At 39.2% G+C, this 27,298-nt stretch overlaps 3 protein-coding genes across 4 annotated transcripts; 2 read left to right on the top strand and 1 right to left on the bottom strand.

The window, feature by feature from the left end:
- Positions 1–84: 84 nt before the first annotated feature.
- LOC121713354 (glutathione S-transferase Mu 3-like) lies at positions 85–2,540 on the top strand. The gene is made up of 7 exons (XM_042097892.1): positions 85–166; positions 676–751; positions 1,066–1,130; positions 1,221–1,302; positions 1,429–1,529; positions 2,227–2,337; positions 2,445–2,540. Exons 1-7 carry the CDS (start codon positions 131–133, stop codon positions 2,538–2,540), a joined length of 567 nt encoding a protein of 188 aa, XP_041953826.1. The 5' UTR covers positions 85–130.
- Positions 1,794–13,869, bottom strand: eps8l3b (EPS8-like 3b). Of its 2 annotated transcripts, none has more exons than XM_042099222.1 (20): positions 13,721–13,869; positions 13,105–13,206; positions 11,347–11,414; positions 11,170–11,234; positions 10,425–10,583; positions 10,190–10,339; positions 9,920–10,017; positions 9,654–9,790; positions 9,378–9,496; positions 9,165–9,282; positions 8,837–8,910; positions 8,642–8,716; positions 7,624–7,769; positions 5,756–5,933; positions 5,549–5,580; positions 5,341–5,434; positions 5,098–5,196; positions 4,852–4,937; positions 4,244–4,376; positions 1,794–3,070 (listed from the first exon to the last, which is right to left on the bottom strand). In XM_042099222.1, the coding sequence occupies exons 2-20, from the start codon at positions 13,140–13,142 to the stop codon at positions 3,029–3,031; spliced, it is 1,911 nt and encodes a 636-aa protein (XP_041955156.1). In that variant the 5' UTR covers positions 13,143–13,206; positions 13,721–13,869; the 3' UTR covers positions 1,794–3,028. The 2 variants fall into 2 exon arrangements, with proteins under 2 accessions (XP_041955156.1, XP_041955157.1); XM_042099223.1 differs by having other exon boundaries at positions 4,852–4,934.
- A 3,239-nt stretch (positions 13,870–17,108) lies between these two features.
- On the top strand, positions 17,109–27,006 carry LOC121713601. Its single transcript, XM_042098295.1, has 19 exons — positions 17,109–17,469; positions 17,595–17,703; positions 18,047–18,115; positions 18,290–18,670; positions 18,906–19,004; positions 19,217–19,449; positions 19,550–19,728; positions 19,834–19,930; positions 20,033–20,142; positions 21,182–21,307; positions 21,441–21,555; positions 21,651–21,713; positions 23,807–23,861; positions 24,065–24,156; positions 24,246–24,363; positions 24,456–24,557; positions 24,683–24,850; positions 25,378–25,542; positions 26,263–27,006. The coding sequence occupies exons 1-19, from the start codon at positions 17,368–17,370 to the stop codon at positions 26,469–26,471; spliced, it is 2,592 nt and encodes an 863-aa protein (XP_041954229.1). The 5' UTR covers positions 17,109–17,367; the 3' UTR covers positions 26,472–27,006.
- Positions 27,007–27,298: the final 292 nt, after the last annotated feature.

The raw sequence follows: 27,298 nt of genomic DNA, 5'->3' as shown, positions 1-27,298 counted from the left end.
TCGCTGTCAAGCTGTTGAGAAGGTTACTCCTACTCCCTGTCAAATAAAACCTTGCTCATGCAAGATAGGGTGTGTGTGCTGGAATAGCCAGTTACTTGCTGAAATTGCAACAAAATATAACTGTAACAAGATGGCAATGATTCTGGCATACTGGGATATCAGAGGGGTAAAAACTGACTATAAGTGTCAAATACATTTGGCAACTGTCCATTAATCCAAGAGACAACCAAATCAAACAGTGGAGTTTAAGTTTCATTTGTGGTAACCATGCTGTGCTGTGTTTTTATATGAAATTTAACAATACATTGTGAAAAGTATACTTTGAAAATACATAAAGAGCCTTTATGCTTCCAATGCACATGGCTTTGAACCACTCTGTTGATATGAAAACAGCCAAAAACATAATGCGCGGCACCCTGGTAATGCACTGTGTTTCAGTTTGCAACAGAGGATCCAACTTTTATTAAACTGTGGCTTTACATAGGCCTAACACTGTCATTTTCCTCAATTAAACCTGTCAGTGTATGGTGTGCATGGATAAATTGTCCTTGGGTGTATGACCTAGGCTTGATTTCTGCCAGCCTACTTAATATTCGACCAGTACACAAGCAACCATGCTGTACAGAAATGCCCATTTTCCTCTGACTGTGTTAAACGTTGGGTGTGTCTTAACAGCTCGCTCAGCCAATCCGCCTGCTGTTGGAGTACACAGGGACGAAATATGAGGATAAATTCTATGTTTGCGGCGAAGGTAGGAATGATCTTTGACAGTTGACTTGTAGTTCCACACAATGCCAATGATTTTATGATTGTATGCGACTACTGGTTGACTGTTGACCTTGATAAAGGTTGAATAAATATATTAAGAGATCAGAGTGTGCATCTACTCTGTCCATAAAGTGTACTTTAAGCCTTGAACCTCTGTAATTAACGCCTGCTCACTATGAGCAAAGGTCAAAGCAAAGAGAAAGCCTGCTCATGCCTGTAGTTCACCAGGGGCAGGGGCAAGAGGTGACTGGTGCAAGAGATTGATACCTGAGTATTCTGTTGTTTTTCTTCTCACAGCTCCCAATTATGACAAAAGTTGTTGGCTTGACAACAAGTTCAAACTTGGGATGGATTTCCCCAATGTAAGTAGCCTACCTTACTGGTGCATGTTTTGTGCATGCTTGAAAGAGGTATAACCTGCCAAGTTCATTAACATCCATTTTCTGTGCAAGTTGCCTTATCTTGTGGACGGAGACAGGAAAATAGTCCAAAGCAATGCCATCATGAGATACATTGCTCGAAAGCATAACCTTTATAAGTACTCACTGGCAATCTTATCACTCACAATTGTTTGTTTTTCCATGGAAGATGAAGTAAACATGTTACTTGTGGCCCTTGTGTTTGAAATGATAATTCTACACCTACATTATTCTATAATAGGTGGGGAGACGGAGGATGAGAAGGTTCGGGTGGACATCCTTGAAAATCAGGCAATGGACTTCCGTAATGGCTTTGTCATGCTCTGCTATAATACAGACTATGTGAGTTGACATAGAGATGTGTGGAAACCGATTACATGTGTGGACTGATATTAACTGTCTCAGCTCAGCAGAGACCACAAGTAAAACATAGCATTTGTTAGTCTTCCATGTCTTGTGGCTAAATCAGCTGATGGCCATACAAATGCATTAATAAAATATAAATTTGGGGCAATGTGATTGAGCTATGAAATGGCTCATCTAAATGCCATTTAGCTCATAAACTTGTCAATGGATATTTTAAAAGCATCAACTTCTCAGGAGAGATTCAACATTATGGTAAATTGTTTAATTAGAAAGGAACATTTTAAAGACAATACATCACTGGCTTCCACATTGAATTAGGATTTGCCAGTAACACAACAATTAAATAAATGCATGCCCTTGTACAAGATAGATGAGGGAAAAGAAGATACCCATGTACAAGCAGGTTGAAGGATATTGCAGTCCTCTATTTACATTCTTTGCATATGAACATATGTTTGATTAGCTGTCATGAAATTAAACAATTATTGGATAAACAGTTGATGGAACTTGTGAAAAATGTAAATGATTAAGTGAAAATGAGATGAAAATGTGATGTCTTTTAACCATAGTGCAATGAAAATAGATTTGTCTACAATATCCATGTGCAGTACATTATCATTGTATTGGAATCCCTCTACTCACGCACAACATGTCATCTTTGCCATTCACTCAGATTACCTTTGTGGACTTTCTCATGTATGAGCTTTTGGATCAACACCGTATGTTTGAGCCCAAATGCCTGGATGAGTTCAAGAACCTTAAGGTGTTTCTGGACCATTTTGAGGTGACTGCTGCATTGTGATGTCTTGTTTCTGTTACCAGCTAATTTTGTGTACAGATGTTTTTTGTTTATTGTCTATAACATGACTTTGTTCTTGTTACTCACAACAGGGGCTTGAAAAGATAGCAGCCTACATCAAATCAAGCAGGTTAATGAAGAACCCAGTGAACAATAAAATGGCGAAGTGGGGCAACAAGAAAGAGTGAAACTACTTTGAAAAACAAACATGTCCCATCACTGTAGTGGAAGCTCATGGTGGCACAAAGAACATTTCCATACAGTTCCTATGATTTATTAGGTCTTCAGAAGACAAGTAATATTTTGTTATTTGTTGTCCTGGCCAATGAATGAGCACTTCATTTTGTCATGTTTATATTTGATCTTTTTTACTAAATATACAAACTGAAAATTGTATTGTGAAACAATAACTGCAAGAGCAATCAGTTGACTTGATAAAAGCCAATGTCTTTTCAGCAGATGCTTCCTGTCATTATTATTCTACATGGACACCCCTAACAAATAAAAGTCACTCACAAAGGTACTTGGTTTCAGCTGCTTGGAGACATGACTATGATTTTGATATATTACAACTGAATAACAGTGATTATTATGGTATGGTATATGTTGCTCCTCTGTGGTGTCCCCAAGGCTGGATCAGCCAGCATCATGATTAATGCATTATCGTTCTGATTAGCTAGTATCCATTGTAGTTGTTGTAGTCATTCTCATCAGCCAACTGTAGAAAACAAAGATAAACAAAGATTAGAACAGTGGTCCCCAAACTACGGCCCGCCACCTCATTTTGGGTGCCCCCTCCAAAACATGTCCGTAGTATATATCATTCGCCCGCACGGGAGTACAACATCGTCAAACTAAAACCTCCGCAATTTCCCCCATTCATTCTCTATGGCGAGTCTTAACAGTACACATGTAATACTCGATTTGTCCACCGGTGGTTGTTTTGGCGCTGTTTTGCGTTTGCCATCGAAAACGGAAGGAAATGTAAGCCTACCTGCAAACAATGTAAGAGACCTATGCTGACTGCATCAGTGTTCAAAGTATTTAAAAAATGTATCAATTAATTGTTAATAACTAACTAACTTCTATTCAAGTCATATTTCTGGGACTTTCTGGGATAATTATTTCTATTTTTTATCCACTCGTTCAAAAGTTCATACAAAGAGTTCACAAAGTTCTCATCAGGTGACTGAAAGTTAGATTGGTGGTCATTTCAGACCACTTCAGCACTTCATAAAATTCTCATAGTTTGAGAACTTTAAATTATTTGTAGGATATTCACAACTTGAGCTGTGTATGCAAAGACACAGAATTCAGAGTTCACACATTTTTTAATAAAATATACTTTTGGGACTCCCTGCTAATACTTTTGGGAATGAAAACGTTTTTTTATTAGTATTATTTAATTTTACACTGATATGGCATGATGACAATATAAACACAGCTAACAATGGTATTAAATTGCAATAGCCTATGATTAAATGTAATAAAATATTCAACTAAGGTAGACTGCTGTTGTTCACAGCACTAAGCTATTTATGGTTACTGATATAGAACTACTCTATATAGTCTCTGGCCCTCTCTTGGAGCCAGGCATAGTGAGCTGGCCCTCGGAAGAAAAAGTTTGGGGACCACTGGATTAGAAGATAAACCAAAATTTGCGCCTCAAATGACTTGAGGTAAGAACCCCAAAGAAAACTGCAATGGTGAATGTCATTCTTATAGGAAACCCTGTTGTAAACTATGGATTTCAATCCATGCATAATGTACTATAGTTTCAACAAGTCATGCATGGAGTCAAGAGGTCATGTGTGTCCCTGCATGAGTACCACCCTGTCAGCTATTAATGCTGTTGTTGTGGGAAGCATTTGTGTGCCAAATTAATTCTCACCGCGAGAGAGGACTTGACAGCCTGCAGCTGGAAGAATACTCTGCCTCCTTCCTCTGGGCATACCATCCTAATCTCATCTCGCGTCATCTTCAGGAGCAGCTCTCCACTCAGCACGCCCAGTGTCCTCACGGTTCTGTTCACACAAATGCAGAGCATGTCACTGAATACTTTTGCCTTCCATAGATATAATTCAAATGTATAGCAAATGTCATAGCTAAGCATGGGCGGATTATGAACTTTCGGGCCCCTGGGCCCAGATGTATTAAGGCCCCCCCACTAATTGTTGTATATGTGGAAGGGGGGGGGGGGGGGGTTGGGGGTCCTCCCCCAGAACATTTTTAATTTGTTTGATGTGATTTCCTGTATTCTGGTGCATTTTGGGGATGGCCAATACTAAATTCAATCAGATTCATAGCCTACATCCTGATTTGTTGATATTGAGGCAATGATTCCATGCAAAGGCTTGGGCTTCAGGGCCCCCTGACCCCTTGGGCCCCTGGGCCTGGGCCCGGTAGGCCCGTGCAGTAATCCATCCCTGTAGCTAAGTAAATAAGTGTTAATTATATAGCACATTTTTCAAGCACAGTGGGCAAAATGAAACATCTTACAGTTTAGAGAAGCCTTTGTATTCCAACCATCCCCTGACGTCTACAGGTTTGGACGACATACTTAGGGACGGGGGAGCCCGCATCTCCTGAGGAAAAGATGAGAAAACTTAATGATGGAAAAACACTATGATAATTACTTTGAAGTCATTATTAGTTAACATGAAGATATACATCTGAAAGCTTATTCAAAAGATATGAAATGCGGCATCATTATTGCTTTGGTAAAGAACAGCAGACTTTTCTCACCCTTTGTTCTTCCATAGGTTCCAGAACATTCTGGGGTACATGGCCCTCTTCATGTCTGATGTTGCGTACCTTCCACCACTGTTTGGATTTGTCTATCACCTATGAGCAATGCAAGCACATTCACATGTCACTACACATCTGTGGAAACATCTATGCCAAACATATTTCTCTGTTTTCTTGATAGATTTCTCATGATTAAACATGCTTTGCTGTCAAAGAGTGATTGTGGATAAGAACTCTCACCTCGACCACATCGCCTTTCATAACACTCAACTCTTGGCTGTTCCTGGCCATGAAGTCGTAGATGACTTGCATATAAAGGGGAGCATCATTTGAACTACAAAATGCAAAAATAAATGTATTATTTATTTGTATTGTTTGTATATGTTGCTTGTATGCTTTTTAAGCTTAAAATGATAACAACATATATTTGCTATTGTCAGTTGCTTACCGTGGGGGTGGCGAATTCCATCCCATTTGGTTCTATGCGGTAAATTAAAATATTCACAACACCGATTTAGTCCTTGGTCTTGCTCGATGAACATCAAGGTATACACCATATGTACTCAGAATTAATCAGTACATTTTGGTTTCATTAGTATGAAGAATTCACATGCTACGTATTTGTGGGGTTTGATGAAATCGTGTGGATGTGTACCTGATCAGGGTGTTGCTGCATGTCATCCTTGGGAGGGAACCTCTGGCTCTGTCTCTGGCTGTTGCCTCTAGAGTCCCGCTGGATCTGATTGCGGGGTTGGGGAGGCGCCGGGGGCTCCCAGCCATCATAGAACACAGGGGTGTAAGGAGGTATCTGGTCACTGTTCGGCCAGTTATTTCTAGGATGAAGTCAGAAATGTATGTGTAAAGACTTGACCTTGCTGGAGGCCGCAATCTAAAAGTTGAGTTCCATCAGTCTGAATATTTAATATCCCAACATACAACTAAAAACTCAAAATAACGTCAATTTACAATGGCTGCAGCACCAGAAGCAAAGGCTCCAGTAGATACTGTAGAAGAACTCGAGGGAGAAGAAAGAAAACCTGAAACAAATCCAACCTCCTGCATGGCTAGTGCTAGCATTCACCACACATAATCCACAGTGCTAGCTGAGCTGGAGAAGCCAAAGACAGAAAATCAAGATGAACATAACTTGATCAAACTATCACTTATACTACACTGTGACTGGATAGAATGACTCCTCTTCTTATTTCAGTCCCTACTTATTCTAATACTTGTGGTCCACATTCCCGTTGCTTGGAAAAGGTATATCAAAATGTATTCTGGAAAGATATGAAGGAAGAACTGAAGAAAATCTTAAGCATGGACATCCCCTTGAACCACTATTTTTCCTAATGGAAAAAACACCTGAACACCTGTTATCCAATAACCAGTGTGGAGGCTATCCCATGAGCCTCTGTATGGCAATGTGTTCTTAATGTGTAGCAATTATCCAATGTCCAAACAACAAATGCGGCTGGATTTATTGCAAAGTTGAAGTTTGACATAAATCAAACCCGGTGCTGCTGGTAATATCAAAGGGTTTTGTATTGCTATATACTAGTGCAGTATGTTGCCATTTTGTTGGCTTCAGCTACAGTAAGAACCGTATCTCCCCACCATCCACCCCTTTTACCAGTTAATTAATGAACACCTGTGACTAACACCCAGTGTACTACACCCTCATGTGGCTACAATAAGTAAAATCCAATAAACCCACAAATAATAAAGGTGACTATAGACAAAGTCCTTTAAGGCAAGTCCCTTCCACTCGGCAGCCATATTGCAACACACTTTGGGCAGTTATTGGGCAGCTATTTGTCCTTTTCAAGTGAATGGGGAGACATACAGGAAGGGGTGGGATATGTGTAGAGACAAGCCATATTGCCGTTACGAACTAACACCATGCATTTCTATGAAGGATTCTTTGAGTGCTGTGTCTCTGCTATAGTATTAACTAGCCAGTATTATCATATGCTGCATATTTTGGTGATGATTGCTTGAAAAATGATCACTATTAACTGGGTGAAGCCTAACCCTGCTACAGTTAAAGTCAGATATGTCTACACGATGGAAAATAAGACTGCCCTCGTACAGCTAAAGCGACCTATATTCACTATAATTCTCCACCTTAGTTAAAATGGTCATATTCTACTTGATGATTGAACTTAATATAAGCTTGTGGTGCTTGTTCTGTCCCTGTGTGTTACTTACATATTTATTACATATCACACATGTATTACATATTTACATGAAGCCCAATCTCAAGGTGATTTTTATTTTGTTGTATATTTTTGTTTTAAAATTGCCTGTTAATGATTGTCAATGGAAAAAAAGTAAAATCATTGATAGTAAACCTCATTTCAATACCCAGTAAACAAATCACCCATTAGTCTGAAATTGGTATTGAACTATTTGCCAAACAAATGCCTGGCCATCTCTCAAAACAGTATATATACTGCTGTACTATATACTATTTACTAATACTATATATACTATAATATATAATACTAGCACAGATGAAAGTACCTGGGCACGTTCCAACACTCTCCCAGTGCTCTCCAGAGCTGGTCCTCCTCATTGGTGACCGTCTGACTAAGGAGAATGAGTGCTGGCTCCGTCAGGAATGGGCTCAGCACTGATGGTGGTATGTCCATAGGGTACCGTGGCACCACCTAGGGCATAATCCGAGTAAAAAGAGTATTAAGGCAAGGCAGCTTTATTTGTATAGTGCAGAAGTGGAAAAGTCCAGCTTCAGTGCTTTCTGAAGATGGACTTATCCACCTCTGGTATAGCGCATTTTATTCTCAAGGCATCTGAATGTGCTTTACATCATCCGAGACCAGAGACAGCAGAAAGAATGAGTAGGAACATAAGGGACACATAAACATTTTAAAAAGGAAAATTGCCTGATACTTTAGACCCTATTAAGTGATCTAACACAAGCAACAGTACTTAAAATCAATTCTAAAAGGACTTAAGTATGGGGGTGATATGTTCAGATCTCTTGGTTTTTCTAAGAACCCTTGCAGCAGTGTACTGTATGACTTCTTTTTTGGGAAGGCCTGTTAAGACTATTAAGAGTACATACATCCCATCCACAGGTGCTGGAGTAAGTAACGTTCAGTCTATAACAAAGAGTCCACTATTATTTGTTCTGTTTATGTTTTAGAGCAAATGGTGTACAGACTCTTCAGTAGATGGTATCTAATTATTATTCAGATAAAACCGACAGCTACTGGGTGAAAGATTTATAGACAGCATTCTCGGAACTGGATGTTTGAACTGGCAAGCAGTGCTCCATTGAACAATAAGGTGTTATAAATAAACAAAGCCTTTATTAACTAGCGCTAGTGCAGTGTGTTAATGTGTGACAGTGTACACACTTCCTGATTCTCTCTGTTGTTTTCAATCGGGGACACAAAATCTAAAACTACATTGTAAGCAAAAATGGTCAAACAGTCTGAGAGGTAAAACATGGAGATTCATTAGACAAAACAAGGAAGTAGCACATAAGCATGTGCAACCTGTCAAGACAGATACTTACAAAGGTCAACATTTGGAAAAAGACGTGGACGAAGTCCGGAGCACTGGGGTTGTTGATCTCACCATTCAGTTTCCCCTTTTAAAAAGAAAAGGACAGATTCTGGTCAAGCAACACTACATTCATGTAATAACTCATGCATGTCTTTATATTGTTTGTAATATAGTATAAGTATATTTTCTAGATATATACACATACCAGAAGATTGAAGCCATATTTAAGTTTCTGGAGGAAAATAGCATATTCCTCAAACGGTGGTAAGTTACTTCGCCCTTTATAGAAGATGCAAAAGGAGAGAACAACATCTCAGTTTTTCTTCACTGCTGACAGCATAAATCTCTTTTTTTTTAATCTGCAGTAGACCATACAGGGGTGCGTTTCCCAAAACCATAGTTGCTAACTAAGTTAGCAACTTTGTTGGTTGCAATGCAATTTCCCATGGCCAACCAACTAAGTTGCTAACAGGTTAACAACTATGGTTTTGGGAAACGTGCCCCAGAGTGGGAGATGAAAATGGCCGACTCACCACCCGTGTTTGTCTTGCCCTTCTTCTTCTTCTTCTTGCCCTGCTCTTCTGGTGGTGTGGCAGCTGCAACATGCCCCATGAATATCTCACTGTCGTTGAGCACATGGTTCAGTATCTCCTGTAGAGACATTCCAAAAAAATGATTTGAATGCTGTGAAGGTCTTTATGAAGTGTATAATAAGCTGTGGGTGTCCCCAGGGCTCAGACACTGACCACATTCCTCTCTGTGTCACTGAGAACGGGCTGGGGGTCAAACTGGGGTGGCGGCCCTGGGTCCTGCCAGGGGGGCTGGGAGTCAAAGCCAAACTTAGGGGGTGGCATCCTTTGGTCATCTGAGGGAAACAGAGATGCTACCTCACTCAAGGTGACATAGATAACTGGTCGAACAACAGTGTCAGTTAACAGTTTGACTGAGGGGATTTTTCTGAATTTATTATGAGGGAAAGTGTTGAATATGGCCATATAAGCAGGAGACAGGGCTGTCGGTACCATAACCATTCATGTCATTCCAGTGTGGTGGGGGTTGATCTGGTGGAGAGGGTGTTCTCTCTGGTGGCATGTAAGGTGTCCCAACATTCCGGAAATTTCCAGGGTATTTTTGGCCAATGATGTTTTCCAAGTTGCTTCTAAAACATATAAACACCACGAAACAAAAACAAAAAGGCTAAATGGTCACAAACAAGGTAATTCTGAACATGGTTAGTGAGTCGTTGGGATAAAGACACAAGTTCTGTGTTCCATATTTTCCATCTAACCTGATGTCTCTATGCAGGTCTTTCTGCATGCCCGGATCGGGCCCAAAACTGCCTCCATGTTGTATAGCTTTATCAAGATCATCCTTGATTTCCTGGGCCTGGGCAACAACACAACACAGCAGGAAAATTTGAATTTACAAACACCTGTTAACTCAGCCACTCCATCTCAATTAGCCCTGTTGTTAGACAAAAGGTACACTGTGATGGTGACGATATGGGCAAAAAAAAAGCAGATGCAGGCTGAATCCCATATTGAGAATAAGCGCTAACCCCTGTTTCTGTGCACTGGAACATAAAGATCTGTGGAGCCCTCCGGCGATTGTCCTGCACTGTGATGGTCAGGATGGAGTTGTAGGCGCAGCTGTCCAACACGGCCATTGTGTCTGTGATGGAGCCAAGCTGCAGGGAATCCAGTTCTTCCTACAGACAATGGCAGACATCAGGCTTGCTGAAATGACCTCCATTTTACTGGTGGAAAGGCAGAATATTTTCATATTAAGCTTACCTTAGTTTCAATGTCACTAAGCTGTAAGTAGTTGCGCTGGACTTCAAGAAGCATATCCTGGGCCCACACTTTACCCTTTGAGTCCAGCTGTTTGAGACTTCCCAAACCGTCCTCCACATTTCGTACTGGCCGGCCATCCAGGTCGCATGTGATGAGATGCTAAAAAATATCAAGATTTTTAGGCCATGACCAGTACACTGTATGTAGAGATGTAGACGTACCAAGCTATTGAGAGAATACTTATTGGGAAAAACAGTCAGTGTCTAGAATGATGAATCAGAACTTGCAGTCATAATTTCATAGATATAGTTTTGCTCATAAGTGTACATACCCTGTACATACACATGCTAAAGTTGACTAAAGTTGGCTTTAAAAATATAAATCTGCCTGCCTCTATGGGAATTTAACATAGGGGTATGCATACTTATGGCCCCTGTATTTTAAGGAAGAACATTTATTTATTTATTTACGATACCTTATTCATTCACATAGAAAATTGGTGTCCATACAGGTTGGATTTTTCCTACTTTTTTTAATTAAGGCAATAATTAAAAGATGATTTTTTAATTAAAATTAGTCAACTTTGACTAATGTATGTACATGGTATGTAAACTTATGAACACAACTGTAAGTATGTTTATGTTAGTGTGTTGCACAGAAGCAAAAGTTAAGGAATTGCAGTGATAGTCAAAGGTATTCTTGCTGCAAGCTGTATTGGTCCAATAAAAAAACAATAAAGCCACACCTCAACTCTGTGCTGGAAATTGTCAGGTCGCTTTGTAATGGACTCTGAATATTCTTTCCTTTGCACTGAAAAAAAAGGCACACAAACAGAGGGGTTGGGATGGTAACACAGTAACAGTTATCAGGGACAGTTCTGCAGTATCAATGGGAGCGCTGCCCTATTGACGTATGTACTCACTGTAAATGGATTTAGCACTTGGTCTGGAAATCGATGATCGGGATGAGGGTTCCTCTGGTGAATAGCCCCTAAAACACAGAATGATACTTTACAGAGTGTACCTTATACACCCTGTTATATCATCAGAACCAATGTAACAGTGTAGTTGGGATGTGGCATTTTAAAATTCAGTCATTCAGTGTCCAAATATAAAAATAAGATATCTATCAATAATTTCCAATCTATGAAATTACAAATATGCTATTTTGTCAAGATTAGGCTACATCTTTAGCCTAAATCTTGACATCTCTATATGTTTACATACACTTAAAACAACTGTTGTGTAGACCAGTGTTTCCCAAAGTCTGGGTCCCGACCCACGGGTGGGTCGCAGGAGATTTTATTTGGGTCGCCAGCACAATTTATGTTGTGTTATAGGCCAAATCAACCATTTGTCATTTTATACCAGGAAAGCTAACAATCTTCTATTAGGGTGTAGTTTGTTAACTACCACAGTCACGACTTTGTCATAAAAGCTCATGAAACTGGCGCATGAAACTGGGGGATGAACGCATCGCAGAGGGGGTGCCAAAGCATGGATATCTAATCTACCTCTCAAAATGAAACCGTTCTGTGGGACGCCTGCAATGTAGGCTACCTCGCAGGTGCAAACAAGCGACATGAATCCGCCTAGGCTATTTGCGCGAACATTAACAGATACCAGCTCCTCAACTTTACCGATTAAAATATAGTGACCGTGCTGTCAACTAAAGCAGACATCCCGGAAATAAGGCCATTCAATTTGCATGTAGATAGTTTCGATTGTAGATGCAATCTTTAAAGTTAATAGCAACCTCCTCATATTCTTATTTCTGATTTAAAATGCACAACAGTGCATTATATTAGGCTACAATTTAAATGGAAATTTTAAACAATATTCCTCTCGTTTTCTACCTCGCTAACTCCAAAGTAAAGGCGTATTCTTTGCTATTGCGCAAAAACCTCTTGTTCTGATATAACGACTATACAATATAATATAATACAACAATACAATATAACGACTTGAGTTATCTGCTGTTTACATCGGAATTGACGTCCACAGTGTTATGGACCCATTTGTCTGCAACGCGACGTATAGCCTACAACATTTTTTTTAGAAATACAGGTTACTATGACGAATGATGTAGTAGTCATTTCCAACTTTTCACGCTGATGGTGCTCAAAATGCAACACAACCGTGTTCAAAGCAGGGTCTATCTATCTAGATCCTATAGCAATGTATGGTTGGGGGAGGCATAGAAAAGTTGGAGAACCTGTGGCCTAAAACAATATTGGTGGTTGCAGGGTAGATTTGAAGTGAAATGGGTCGCGATGGTCTGTCATTTTTAAAAAGTGGGTCCCCAGAAAAAAAGTTTGGGAAACACTGGTGTAGACTATATCTCTGAGTAAGCACATACTGTATGTCTCTCAAACTGCCACACACTAGCTTCTCTAAACAATGTGTACCAGGTTTGCTAAAAGCAAAAAAAGCTTGTAATGGCAGACAGGTGGCGGACTTGTAAATGGGATAGCATACCAGTCAGTATATCACAGCTCATTTTTCTTTTTTATGATTTTATGAATTTAGGGCTATTGTCTTCATACAATATAGGACTGCTTTTCTGACAGCATGATACTGACCAGTTGTTTTAGAGTGAAACTATAGAAATTACCCTCTAGTTACTGCTGAATTGCTCTGTCCATCACTGTACGAAGGCTATAGAGCTAGATATTCCATACCTGAAGGGGAGCCCATGGGAGCTGTTATTCCGATACATTCCTTGTTTTGATGACACAACCCAGTGAAATGGTTGAACAAAAGCTGGCTGCTGTAGTTTTCACCTGCAAACCCATATCACAACAACTTTAATCTAAACTAGTTGTTTATATATGATACGGCTGGATTAGGTAGGCTATTGTTTCCTGTTTAAATGAGAAAAAGTAAACTGGGTTTGAAGATGAAGATGCCATAGTCATTTTCTGGATTGAAGAAGTGACCTTATATAGGCCTACAATAAATAAAGCATACAAAATGCAATAACAGGTTGTTGTAGCTTGTAGGTTGCCTATCAGGTTTCCTCTCGTGATGTTGAGAAATTAAAGATTAGAAAAGAGAAATTCTAAATTAGAAAAAATAGTATGTGCAAAAATCATATCTAAATTCTAAATTTAGAAAAATTTAGTTCCAAATCTTGGATGGAAGTCACAACTTATAGCCTCAAACAATATGTAAGTCAATGACTTAGGCTATCCATTAAAACGAATGTAACTTGACAATGTTGAGTTTTCATTTTAAATAATGTAATGAACTCTTTGTTTTTGTTCTTTTGTTATCCTATCAGTAAATATAAATTACCTGTAAAGTGCGTCTTTACCGCTCCATTTTAAGAATCTGTTACCTCCAACCCCCGTTTTCATGTTGAAGACCTTATCCAACCCGTTCTCACAGAGAAATAGTATAAATTTCCTCAGGCTTCCTGTTCACAAAAGCCTGGGTCAAAGTCTAAACCCCACATGATAACACACAGTAATGCCAGGAAAGTCACCGGAACCAAGGCCTACACCTGTCAACGGGGTGGAAAAAAGTCTTGAGGTGACTGGAGAGCAAAGTTTAGGCACGCCTATGCCACCAATTGACCAAAGGTTTATAGATGATGTCTTTTATTATTATGACCGCCGCTAGCGAAGCATATAGGGATTGTCAAAGTTTTTTTTTTTTGTTTTGTTTTTTTCGTCATCTACTTCCTGAATTTTTGGTCAACGATACCCGGGACACCGAACCACCGGGGCACAAGAAATTTGGTGGGTATGTAGCCCCACCAGACTTTTACGGAAAAATTTCGTTTCGTCCCCGGGGGCCACTCCCCCCCCCCACCCCCCCGTGCTGGGCCCCCCGAACCGCAAAAAAAACAAGTTTTTCCTAAATAACTACCTGAACCGTGGCACTGAGACCAAGGTGAAGTTAGTTTGATATTTGATATTCGGATATTCGACAGATATTCAAAAACAAATGTATGCGGCCGGTTTCACCCCGTGTTTGCAGACAATGTACAAACAGATGACCTGTCTACTTGCTCCAAGCCGACCTTAGGGACCGTCTAAAAAGTACCTTCTGAATTACCTTCATAGTCTTTTTTGTCAATAGCTTTGACATCATGTGACCTAGTGACTCCAAACCAATGCAGAATAGTTATGCTATATGGGACTCATCAGACACACCTCTTTTTATAGCGACTGTATGCACGCTTCCCCATTATGGCTATGTACGTGCGCACCTGCCAGGCTACTCAGCTAGACAAATAATCGTATATTCACTCCAAGTTGGCCTACCATAACTTACCAACTACACTGTAGACCATAAACTGGCTATTTATATGACCAAATGTATTTGTTCAACTTTATGAAGCAGAATTACGCACTGCTACTTGGAACGTAACACATTTGTGTTGGCAGGAGAGAGAATGACAGTGATTAACAAATTGCACTTGTTGCTGGTTACCAATAAATAGGCCTACTATATATTTTTTTGCAAACAACAAAAACAGAAAGGATGGACACAACAAAGCTAGAGATGGGCAGGAACGAGGTCAATTGGTATTAGAAATGCTTGTCAAAACGTTAGGAGCTGGATGTGTGGATGAATGAAGCACAAGTATGTTAAGCATGCACACTGTTTAAAGTTAGGCTACACGGTAAACTACAAGTAAACCAAAGTTAAATGTAGCTTTTTGGGGCTGGATAAAGTTGACCAAATGGATATAGGCTGTTAGGCGTGAATAAAGTAGGCTACTTTGTGGCTCCAACCCTTCCAATGTTAATGGGGACGAATGTTGACATTTTCCTTATTTTGCGTGAAAAACCCGGGAAATCTCCCTTATTTTCGGTTGCAACCTGGTCTCACAGGAATCCGTGAAATAGCCACAGACGCTTAACTCAAAATCCGTGGTGGGTCCACGGAATCACTGAAATTTCCGTGAAACTCACACGGATTTCGCTCCAATGCAAGTTAATGACACTCATATCCCGTGGTTATTTCACGGATCCCCGTTTCAACAACTGAGTGCAGATTTCGCTCAACGGACGTTGTTATCTCATTGGGAAACACACTTTTAATACATTCATTTCGTTTTTTATTGTTTTTTTTATGTCTATGTAATGTTAGCCTGTCAGGTGTTGCATTCCATCCCCGTTTCAACAACTGAGTACAGATTTCGGTCAGCTGACTTTTATAACTTTGGGCTACATGGAAATTGAACAATTACAGTCGTTTCAGGACTGCATATTTGCCGTAGCCTTAAATTATGCCCTCATTTAAGTGGGATATTTAATAATTGATGGTATAGTGAGCCTATACGTTTACCTTTTTTTGGTTGTGTCTATAACGCGTTCTCACTTCTGTTTCAGCGAGGCATAGCAACCGTTGCTAGGTAAAGAAAGCCCGTGTCAGAAGCATGTCCCCAGAGAATGTCAACTTAAAAAGAATAGCTTACTGATAGCACTAGTTCTTTCGTCTCAATACTGATTATGAAGTTGTTATAAATGTAATACCCTACTGCAGAAATGTTTATATTGCTTAAGGTGGAAATAAAATTCTTTGGCAAAGAGATGCATTCTGGGAAGTGATGTGTTTAAATGTAATGGCTATATATACCCAAGATTTATGCTCATTATTTTAAAATTTTGAGCAAGGATATAAAATATTAAGCCTGTACTTTTTCATTCCTATTGATATTTTGGCGCAATTTTGTGCATCACGTCACTGTGTGCGACGATCCTAGAAACCATTGCCTGGGCGCGATTTCGAGGTAAGTACAACGGCAATAAGCAAGAGAAATGCATAAGCATTTAACATGTCTAAAATTGAGTTTTGGCCAAAACAATCATGTCCTCCTATTTGTTTATTTCGAACTTCATTGTAAGAGATGTATTTGAAAGAGACTGACATAATACAACTGTTTGTTGCATCAAAATAAAATGCAACGTAGTTAGCCAGAGTCTCTGCTAGCTAGATAGATTAGCTAATTCGGAACTCTGCTGTTGGTTTATAGATAGATAGATAGATAGATACTTTATTGATCCCCAGGGGAAATTCAAGAATTATTATTATTGACATTGATTTGGACGTGTACTTTTGGAATCGCCAGCTATGTGGCACATATTGCATATATGTGTAACACGCGTCCACCTCATTTCTGCGCCAGCAAAATTTTGTGTTCAGGGCTCAACATTAACTTTCTGAAGTAGCAGCTAACGTTACTTGCCAACTGGGCAACCAGACATGGCTTTTGGATGCCACATTAGCAGCTAGCTAAGCCAAATGGTTTCATCCTGTATAGTTCATGCTACTACTTGAAGTTAAAGCGTTTATAAGTCTGGCAAGGCTAAGTTTATACAAGTACCCAGCGAGCCACAGACACACAGATGTTTGTTGCTTTATATATTATGATAGATAGATGGTGCAGATCAACAGGGTTTTTTTTTTTGGGGGGGGGGGGGGGGGATATATACTCTGATATAGGCCTAGGACAGAACAAGTCAGTTCACAAGAAAATTAGATTCATGGCGTCAAGTGGATGTGATATCTTATGTGTGTGCCATGTACATTCATGGTTATTAAGCAATTTGATGGTCAGACGATTAGTAATCACATCATATCTATCATTTTTGCTAATGAATGTAGAAATATTCATTCAAAATATCATTCTAATTATGTTTTTTTTGTCTTTGTTACAGATCATTTTGATACCAAACCTTTCGAAAGAGCACTTTTAAAACAAACAAAAACAAAGGCACTTTTAAGAGCCATTCTCTCTCTATATCTCTCTCTCTCCCTTACTACTTCTCTCTCACTCTCCTACTACTTCTCTCTCTCTCTCTTGTCTCTCTCTCTCTCTCTCTCTCCCTCTCTCTCTCTCTCTCACACACACACACACACACACACACACGCAGACTCCTCTATTTTGTGTATCTGTATTTTGTGTCTGTATTGTCCAACTGTCTGAAATGTCTGAAATGCCAAAAATCCCGAGGCTTTTTTCTGATCCTGCTGAGATCAGGGATTACATGGCTGGTGAAATAAGTGACGCGCTACTCCTTGAGGCCCGAGTGAGACCAATTTTCATCAGCTTACTTACATTTGTATGAAATTTGATATTGCTGTTGTTTGAGTAATCCAATGTAAAACTTTACAAAGGTTTGTATCTGAAAATGTTGCTGTTATTGTCATGTAGGCTGCAATGGGAAACCCCTCTGTTTCTCCCAAGAAAAAGAGGAGAAAGAGAGCAGCCAAGAAGCAAGTGTACACAAGCCGACGTCAGAAATCACCCAGACCTGCATCAGGTTGTTGTTTACAGCACTGTTGTCATGGTTACATAAGATAATTCACTAAATTTCAGTGGGTGGAAATATGGTGGTATCCCTCTTTGACAGATGTACATGTATGGTTGCTTTTTTGTGAATTTCCAGACTAAAATGTCTGGATGCCTTAAGAGCCTGATAGAATACACAACCCAAATTTTAGATTTTCAGATCTTCATCCTTCTCTTTCCATCCTATTTAAAGTATTTTTTTTTTATTATTGAAGTTGAATGGATACTAGGATACTAGTTCCAATGCTGATAAATGCTTATTTATGAGTATATGATAATAAACTTAAACTTTAACAAAATATTGGTCTCTGCAGCTTCCGTGAACCCAGTGAGTGAGGAAGTCCAAGTCCAGCTGGAAGGAATTGAATTGACTGCAAGTCTTGGTGAGTATGTAATCTTTCTGACTCTGACCATGACTGTGGGGTGTGTGTGTGAGGTGGGGGGTCTTATCACTTGTTAATGTTGAATTGAACACTAGTGTGTTCCACGATCAAACTCAATTTGTATTATGCCTTCCCACAATTGATGGATGGTTAAAGAGTTAAATTATTTTTCAGAAACTCGTCTTCAAGAGTTAAGGGGTACCCTTGCTTCTGAAGCTCCAGTGGCAACAGGAGACACGGCCTGGACACAACGCCAGGTGCTCGCTGGAGTCAGGGCAAAACTAGCAAGGCCTGTACTCCTAGATGCCAAACTCTCGGCACAGAGAACAGCAACAGAAACGTGCCAGAAATGCCTTGCAGAGAAGGCAGTTATTCGGTGCCTGGAGTGCGTCCCACTGGACTTTGAGTACCTCTGTGGCAAGTGTGACAGAGAGGTTCACAGGAGGCATGTCTTCCATGACAGGGTGGCAATATTCCATGGCTACCTAGAGCCTATTCCCCCTACAAAGGCAGTGGTGATGGATGGGAATGGCCAGCCTCACTTTTGTGAACAGGGTATGTTCATTAAAAAATTCTGTACACTAGTAAAGATTCCACAAATATTGTGTGTTGGTTGTCAAAGGAAACTCTTAATTATGTTTGATACACGCTAAAACATTTTTTTTTGTTGTCAGAAAGCAGATAGTGACATTATGGTATAGTGATCTGGCCAACTTTGTGGATGTTGGGAGTGGGGTTTCGAATCACTAGTGTAACAAAAAAAAAAAAAAATCTTTATTGCTTATTGCAGTATGCCAGTTGCCTTTGCCTACCCAAAGGGTAATATGTGGGTGCACTGAAGAGGCTGAAGTCACCACTGGGAGGCATATTGCAGTGGTCACCATGAATGGTATGTTCTGGAAGTCCCACTTTTTGTTTCAGTAACACAGAACCTGCACCCCAAATTAAGAACTGAAAGCATGGCAAAGTTGTTTCACTTCATCAATATACTAGCAAATACCAAATGTTAAATGCCATGTCAAATACTGACTATTATCAATCAACTTTACCACAATTTTGTCTGTGAAACACCCTTAGTCTAATGTGTCTGTTTTTTCACAGGACGATATGAGATGTGTTTGCCCCGAAAGGTCTGCTCTACCTGCAAGAAAGAATGGACTCCAGGGGTAAAGGACCTCCTACGTTATAATTACTGGCCAAGCACTGCCAACTGTCTGACTGTATATTCATCTGACATATTTGAAGCGTTTTCCAATTTAAAGTTGTCAGCTCCCTCCTTCTCAAGGCATGCTTTTTTAAAGCTTCTGGAGCACCAGTCTGTTCAAAAAGGAAGGGTAAGTCTGCCTGAATCGCATTGTGATACAATTATGACTGTACTTGTAATTCTTTGTTTCTTATTTTGACATTTTTATTCCCCCCCAACATTTTTCATAGCCAGGGAAAGTCTGTGCAGACATGTTTCAGAGGAGTTACTTTGAATACTGCTTATGCAAGCACACCGAGGACACAATGTCTGAAGTTGACCCTTTTTGCTGTCCAGCCTGTCAACCTGATATGTTGGCCGTATGCTGTGATGGCAACCGGAAACATTATCGCTTCCAAAAATCAAAGGGGTATGTAAATATTACACGGACGTTAGTGTACATATTTGAACAACAACATTGTCATTGAAATAGTTTCATGAAGAGTAATGTGTTGTGATCATTTGCAATGCACAGAACGGAGGAACCGTCTTTATATGAGGGCTTGTTCATAGCAAAAGACGAGGATGTTCTGGCTTTTCTGAAGAACATCAGAGGAAGCAGTGGGTCAAGAGTAAGTTTGATTCTGCATGCCACAATCTGTTTTCATCATATGTGTAAGATGTGTGCAAGGTGTGTCTTTATTAGTCCAAATGAGTAACAGCTGACTTCACAGGCCAATGACAGTGGGACATGTGGGGTCTCAAGATTCAAGGCATGTAAGGAGGCATCCAAAAAATCTACCTCCAAAATCGATGAAGAGGGTTTGCAGGTGGCAGTCTGCAGGTATGTTGGCATCTCAGAAGAATATTATTGTACAGTGCCATTTGCCACTCATGTTGTGGAGACATACATCAGAATGTGATTTGATGTGCAGTAAAAAACGAGAAATGTGACTTTGTGTGAGAGAGAGGGACAGAGAGAGACAGAGAAATAGAGTGTGTGTTTGTGTGTGTGTGAGGATGTATGCAAATGGCAGTAAGCTTTGAATAAAAGGTTTTGAGCAATTCTTTGGGTCCAAGTTTCATTAAGTTATTGACAAACTGTATGGACTTTTCCCCCTCCGCGCCTGCTCAGTGTCATCTGAACGGTATGTTATTAATGAATGTAATTAATGAAGGGGTTAGTTAGAGCAAAGCAAAAATACCATGGATTCACAATCCCTTTAAAGTCTGATCTGCATGAGTTATGACAAAACTGTCATCACATCACTATTTAACTTTTTGTTCAACTTTTTGTTCAACCTTTTACATGTGTCTTGCAATATTTTGTTCAGTAGTCCAAGGCTTTTTAAGGTGTTCAATATTCACTATTCACAATTACAATCTATGGGCCATTTTGCACCGTGGGTCCCAGATCACCCACCTGGATCACCTTGCCAAAAAAAACACCTTTTACATGGCCACATAAAATGACAATATTGTTTATCATAATGTTGATGTCAGCTGATCGTTTTGAATGCGCGATTTGGATAGGGTATACTTTTATTGCACTTTGTTTATATGAAGACTAGTTTCTTTCACACATGCATTAATAGTAGTCCCGAATGCATTACATACAAAGAAAGAATTTCCTCTAGAGGATAGGTAATAAGGTTTCTGGACACATATCAGCCATCAGATAAGTTAGATTTCAATACTGTTCATACGTGACTGGTGAATGCAAATTCCCTGCCCAGACTGAGTGAGAAATGTCGATAGCGTAGTAAAGGATCTGCACATGTCCGGGGGTGAAAAAAAGCCCATACTGTTTTTTGATACTGTTATTAAACTTGGGCCTTTTGTGTGTAAGTTGATCATTAACCACATTGTCTCTTATCAATCAGACACGGGATATTATTGCGGGGACTGAACCATTATCGTGGGGAAATATATGCATATCCTATGTTTTTGCAAAAAGAATTGGGAGAGAGGGCGAACGTTACATTCTTCTGCATGGACGTTGTCTGCAGGTAATTTGTCTTTGTCAACCTACTGCATATTAAATGACAAGTAGCTCAGTATTTAAGTCAGGATTGTCGTTTTAGATTGTTCCAGCAAAATGTGTGTACTGTATTACCCACTAATATTGCTCTTGTTTTGTAGGTACTGGCCATACCTAAGCAAAGTGGTTGTTGAGTTTCCATCTCTTCAGCCTTTGATGCATATGAGACCATTTCTTAGTGTAATGCACGCCAAAGCACATACAGCAAAATGCGAGGTACCTGAAATTATAAATAATAATATTAATACTTTACATTACACTTTAGCCCGTTATAAACCATTACAAAGTAATGGTAAAACCCTATGTTGCAGGTGAGATGGGGTGGCAGGAATCAGGATGGAGCAGGGAACACCGTTGGAGAGGAAGTTGAACAAGTATGTTATTACGGTCATTATTGAAACTATGTGGATATGGGACTCTTCCCTGAGCCTTTCATGTAAGAGAAAATCAGAATGATGATGTATATCTACAGGGAATGGGGAGAACAGTTACTCCATTGCTGCTTCAGAATAGATAGATAGATAGATACTTTATTGATCCCCAGGGGAAATTCAAGGTCTCAGTAGCATACAGACAACACACACACACATTCACTAACAGCAGAAAAAGTAATTAAAGGTATATAATATTAAAAAACACAACAAAGCAATAAGGACAGTAGAAGATAAATAATATACTAAATATACTAAAATACAAATTATACTAAATAAGACTTAAATCTAAATCAATTCTAAAAAACAGTATCCACATAGTGGGTGATTAATCAATCAAGAGGCACTTGCAATGACTGAGGCAGGGACTGAGCCTGTGATTCTCTGTGCATATTAAGGTAAGGTATGGTGCAAATGAGTAAGTCAAACAGTGCAACAGTGCAAGAATAAAGTATATATCTATATATATACTTTACAGACAGACAGACAGTTCAAAACATGGAGGGGGTGAAGAGGCAGACAGACTATGCGGAGAAGTCTATTTCTCCTCTTCCCTTAAGTTCAGCTCCCACTACAGAGCCAGCTTTCCTTACCAGCCTGTCAAGTCGCCCCGCATCCTTCTTCTTTGTGCTTCCTCCCCAACATACCACTGCATAAAAGAGGACGCTGGCAACAACAGACTGGTTGAACATCCTGAGGAGCTTGCTGCACACATTGAAGGACCGCAGCCTCCTCAGGAAGTACAGTACAGCCTGCTCTGCCCTTTCTTGTAGAGTGCATCAGTGTTGGCTGACCAGTCCAGTTTATTGTCCAGGTGGAGACCCAGATACTTGTAGGCAGTGTTGTATAAAATACTAGAAAGCAGTACTTGAGTAAAAGTACAAGTATCGTACTAGAAAAAGACTTTGGTAGAAGTGAAAGTTACCTTTTAGAATATTACTTAAGTATCTTAAAGTCTTAAAGTATCTGATATATACTGTACTTAAGTATCAAAAGTAATTTTCTGATATTTAATGTACTTAAGTATTTGAAGTAAAAGTAAAAAGCAAGCGGTTTTATTTTTAACTTTTATTGTGAACTTTATTTTGTCTTTCTTATAGTAACGCATAAAGCATATTCAGGGTTCCCATATCTTCTTAATCTCACTCATCAAATCACATTCTTTTCTATGACTTTTCAGGCACAATTCTCTTAAATTCAAAGAACAAACAGCATATTTTTAGAGCTGACATCAAAGAAAAAAACAGAAACAGAAATTTCACTTTTGTATGAACTTCAGGTAAAACTGAAAAATAAATAACTTATTTCTTTAAAAAAAAGACCTGCTGGTAGGGAGAACATTTTGGTCATGTGGTATGAGCATTTCTAGGGCTTACTCCCCAGGTCACCATCTCACTCTCTCACACACACACACACACACACACACACACACACACACACACACACACACACACACACACACACACACACACACACACACACACACACACACAGGCCTCCTCCAGCAGCTACTAATATGCCAGTCATTAGTTGAAACTTAAAAGGTGTCTGTTCATCTTCAAAAGAAGCTGGTTTTCAAAGTTGCAAGAATTCAGTGCCCGGGAGTTTCAGGCCCAAAACCAGCCCACGTTTTCCATAGTGGTGGAAATTGGATAAATGAAGCAACATTTCAGCTCTTACTATCCTGTAGTTTTTATTAGTACCATGGTTCAACAAATGTGTAAAGGTTATATAATAATTCACTTCAACTGAGAAGTTAACAAAAAATATTCCACTATTCCACAAGTTAACAAAAACAGAAACAGAAAGAAATAAAGCCTTTGAAAAATTTCTCAAGGCATTCTAAGGCAGAGAGCTGTTGAGGAGATAAGCTGAACTATGACAAGGGCTGTTCCCAAAATGCATGGAAAATATCTATAATGTCTGTTTATGCTGTTGTTTTTTGTGAGTTTATATAGCAATGTAATTAATTTACATACTTTTATTTGTCAGTTTTTATTGGGATAGTTTAATGTATGTATTTTCTTTACATCTAGGTGAACAGCTTTCTCTCCAGGGCAGCTCTCGTCACTAAGTATATGACAAAAGCAGGTTGGTATAGCATGTGTAATGTTATGACACAATACACTCACTGACACCATGAACGTTCTGAAGACTTATTATAGTGTTGTTATTTAATGTTATTACACACACTTTTAGGCCAAGTCATGTTTATCTGATTTTCTCAACTGAAATAGCCCTTCGAATGTGAATCTGTCCTATCCAGCATGTGGATTTATTTTTGTTTAAATTAGGGAGAGAAAATATGATTACGCAGCAGGCCATGGGTTGGAACCGGAAAAAGACCGTCAACCTCCACAAATCCTTGGCCCACAGATATGTCGCAGTAAGTTCATTCATAACGATTGGATTAAGTTTTTTTGTTTTTTTGCTAGAAGATTCCATGATATTGTTTTACTTTTTTGTGTTTTGAAGGTCTCAGAGAGGGCAAAAGTGGAAGCTGCCAGCCTCAGGGACTTTGAGGAAAAGAATAAACTCAGTCAGCAAACAGTGGAGCAGTGGGTGTCTGATGTTGAGCAATGGGCAGTCACAGGTAAATCAAGCACATTGCAACAACAACTATTCAAACATAAAGTGAATATAAATTTGGAAATTAAATTATCATTGACTGTCTTATCCATTTAGAGCGCGTCTACACACCAGGGTGTATGGAGGACCTAAGGGCAGAGATAGAAACCCTATCAGTAACTCTTCTTCGCAAGAAGCAGGACCTCTATCGTCAACATGGTTTGTTGATAGCTATTATAATGGCACATTACAAAATCAAACAAACAAAACAAAATGAAGACAAACAAAACAAAACATTGACTATGGTGTCTATGAGTTTATCAGGCTATTGTTTCACTTTGCAGATAGCAACCAGACCAGGCAATCCAAACGAAGGAAAATAAGAGATTTAAAAAAAAAACTGAAAGAAAAGGTGTTACAGTACAACTTATCCGAAGAAGACAAAATTGATGAGGACTTGGCCTGCAATTTGACTGAGGGGTACATCCTGCCGTGGGAGAGACATGACGATGGTATGATGTTCTTTATGTTTACCCTTCTGACTAAAGCATAAAGTAATTCACCATCTCAAATTCAAAGTGCTTTAGTAGCATGACTACAGTACTCTTTCTATGTCATTCTCTCTGTCGTCTCTATCTCCCTGTCTGTCTCTCTGTTTGACCGCTGGTTGGTGCACACGCAAGTGTTCAGATTGATTGTCTATCCGTTTTTCACGACGATTTTCTTGGAACAGATCTTCCACACAACTTCGGTAGCCTGGTCAATATGTCTCTCTTAGCTGTCCACTTTTATCAGGCCGTATAGCCTATATAATATATTTTTTTTAATTTTGTATGTAGAAAATTATAAATGTATTTCTGTACAGACATATGTTAATTAATTAGTGTTTACTACCCCCCCACACACACAATATCATCGTCCATCACGATGTTTTACTGTACACATCGTCAAATGCCAATTTAGGGGACATCGCCCAACCCTATAATGTAATCACAAGTAATTCTCTTGTCATATTTCCATCAATTTCCTCTACCTACAGGCAACTCATTCAGGTTGAAGAGGTCACTCTTTGACCAAGTCATGCTGCTTAAACGGTATGAGGAGGAGCAGATCATCCTCGTTAAAGAAATGTCTCAGCACATCAGGTCATTGAGGAAGGAGATGAATCGAGTGGAGAAACTGAAAGACAGCATTAGGATGGGCGGTATGTTGAATTATGAACATTTATTATCCTGGCTCATACAATCATACAGGTATACAGTACATGCAGTGAAATGCTTAGTCCACTGTCTCCTGAGTGTGCAATTTGTTTAATAAGGAAATAAATAGAAAAAAGAGCAGAAGAATAAAGATAGAACTGTCCAAAGTGCAAGTGTTTTCTATGTGTTGGTGCTCCTGCTACAGTCCTCAATTGTGTGTCGACTGGCATCTCCTTATGTACTGTATATGTGAGTGCTGTTTCCATACCAAATTCTTATATATCCAGTGATAAAACTTTAATGGTGGTTCTGTAAAAGTTCTTACAGTAAGTGGTTGAGGTAGCCACGAAAAAAGACACACCAGAGATAACTCACGCCTATATTATAATATGAAGTATTCTCTGAAAAATATTCACGGCATGTTTTTTTTATTTATTTTTGAATTCACTGTTTTTATTATCAAACAAAGCACTACATTGTTATGCTCAATCACAAACAACATGAATTTCAATACCCCGCACACCCACCCCCCTCCCACCCGTACCTCAGATATAGATCTCACATTGGACTATGGACTCATACATCAAAAGGAAAATAAGAAAGAGAAAATATATATTATATATATAGAATATTGATCAAAAGAAAATAAGCAAATACAAATCAGCAAAGCATGTAATATGTCTTATTAATTGTTCACATTTTTAATATTTTCTATTTTAATACAGATTTTGGTGACATGTCAGAGGAAGCTGCAAAAGGTTTTGAAAGTGTCCTAATGCGGAGGTCCTCAGAACTGGAGAGTTCATGCCAACAAGCTGTGAGCACATATAATGCTATAGTTGATGATTTAAGGATTGAAGACGCTGAATGCTGGGTGGATTCTGAGGATGAAGATGGCTTCAGTAGTCCGGAGTCAGAGGAGGAAGAGGATTAGTAATAATAATAATTATAATAATTATTAGAAAGGAAAAGATTTTTATGTATTATTTTGCTTTCTGTTAACTTTTTCCCTGTATCCACTCTCTCTCTCTCCCTCCCACTCTCTCTCTCTCTGTCTTTCTCTCTTACTCTCTCTCTCACACATACACACATGCAAATATTCAAGTTCAGTTTGAAATGGCTCAATATGCATTAATCAGTCTTCCTATTTATATTGAGGAAGCTGATGCTGATTGTTTGAACAGACCGCAATGGAAGGAGCATGCAGTATACTTGGCAAAGACACCTGTAGCTTGCGGTTATAAAGTGTTGTCATCTCTGAGTGAAAGGCAGGTATCTGTGGCTCTTTCACTAAAGAGCTAGATCAGGGATGGGCAACTACTAATGGTGGTGAGGGCCTTAACAACCTTCAATGTTTTTACTTTGAGAATATTTGCAATAAGAAAAACTATATTGTACAGTACTGTATTTTTTATTTATTTATTTATTTATTTTTTTCGATTCGAGTGTCTTTTATACAACATTGTCACTACCCCAGTTGTTTGCAAATAAAATCAGTCATTATTCACATTGTGTGGTGTCATCTTATTAGAGCAGGGGTGGGCAATTATTTTGGCTGAAGGGCCACATTGGGTTTTAGATATTGACCGACAGGCCGGGTGTGAACAGTAAACTAGTAGGCCTAGATGGGGGTTGATGCCAGTAAATTGGCAAATCTCAAACCAGTAGCCCCACTTTCTTGAGAGGACATGTTAACATGCAGGGTCACAAATAATGACGCAAAGACAACCTTACTACTGAGGGTACCATAATGTAAGAGTC

This window comes from Alosa sapidissima, chromosome 7 (assembly GCF_018492685.1).
Source record: "Alosa sapidissima isolate fAloSap1 chromosome 7, fAloSap1.pri, whole genome shotgun sequence".
NCBI classification, from domain to species: domain Eukaryota; kingdom Metazoa; phylum Chordata; class Actinopteri; order Clupeiformes; family Clupeidae; genus Alosa; species Alosa sapidissima.
The sequence above is the reverse complement of the archived record's forward strand: the minus strand, read 5'-3'. Positions and strand labels throughout refer to the sequence as shown.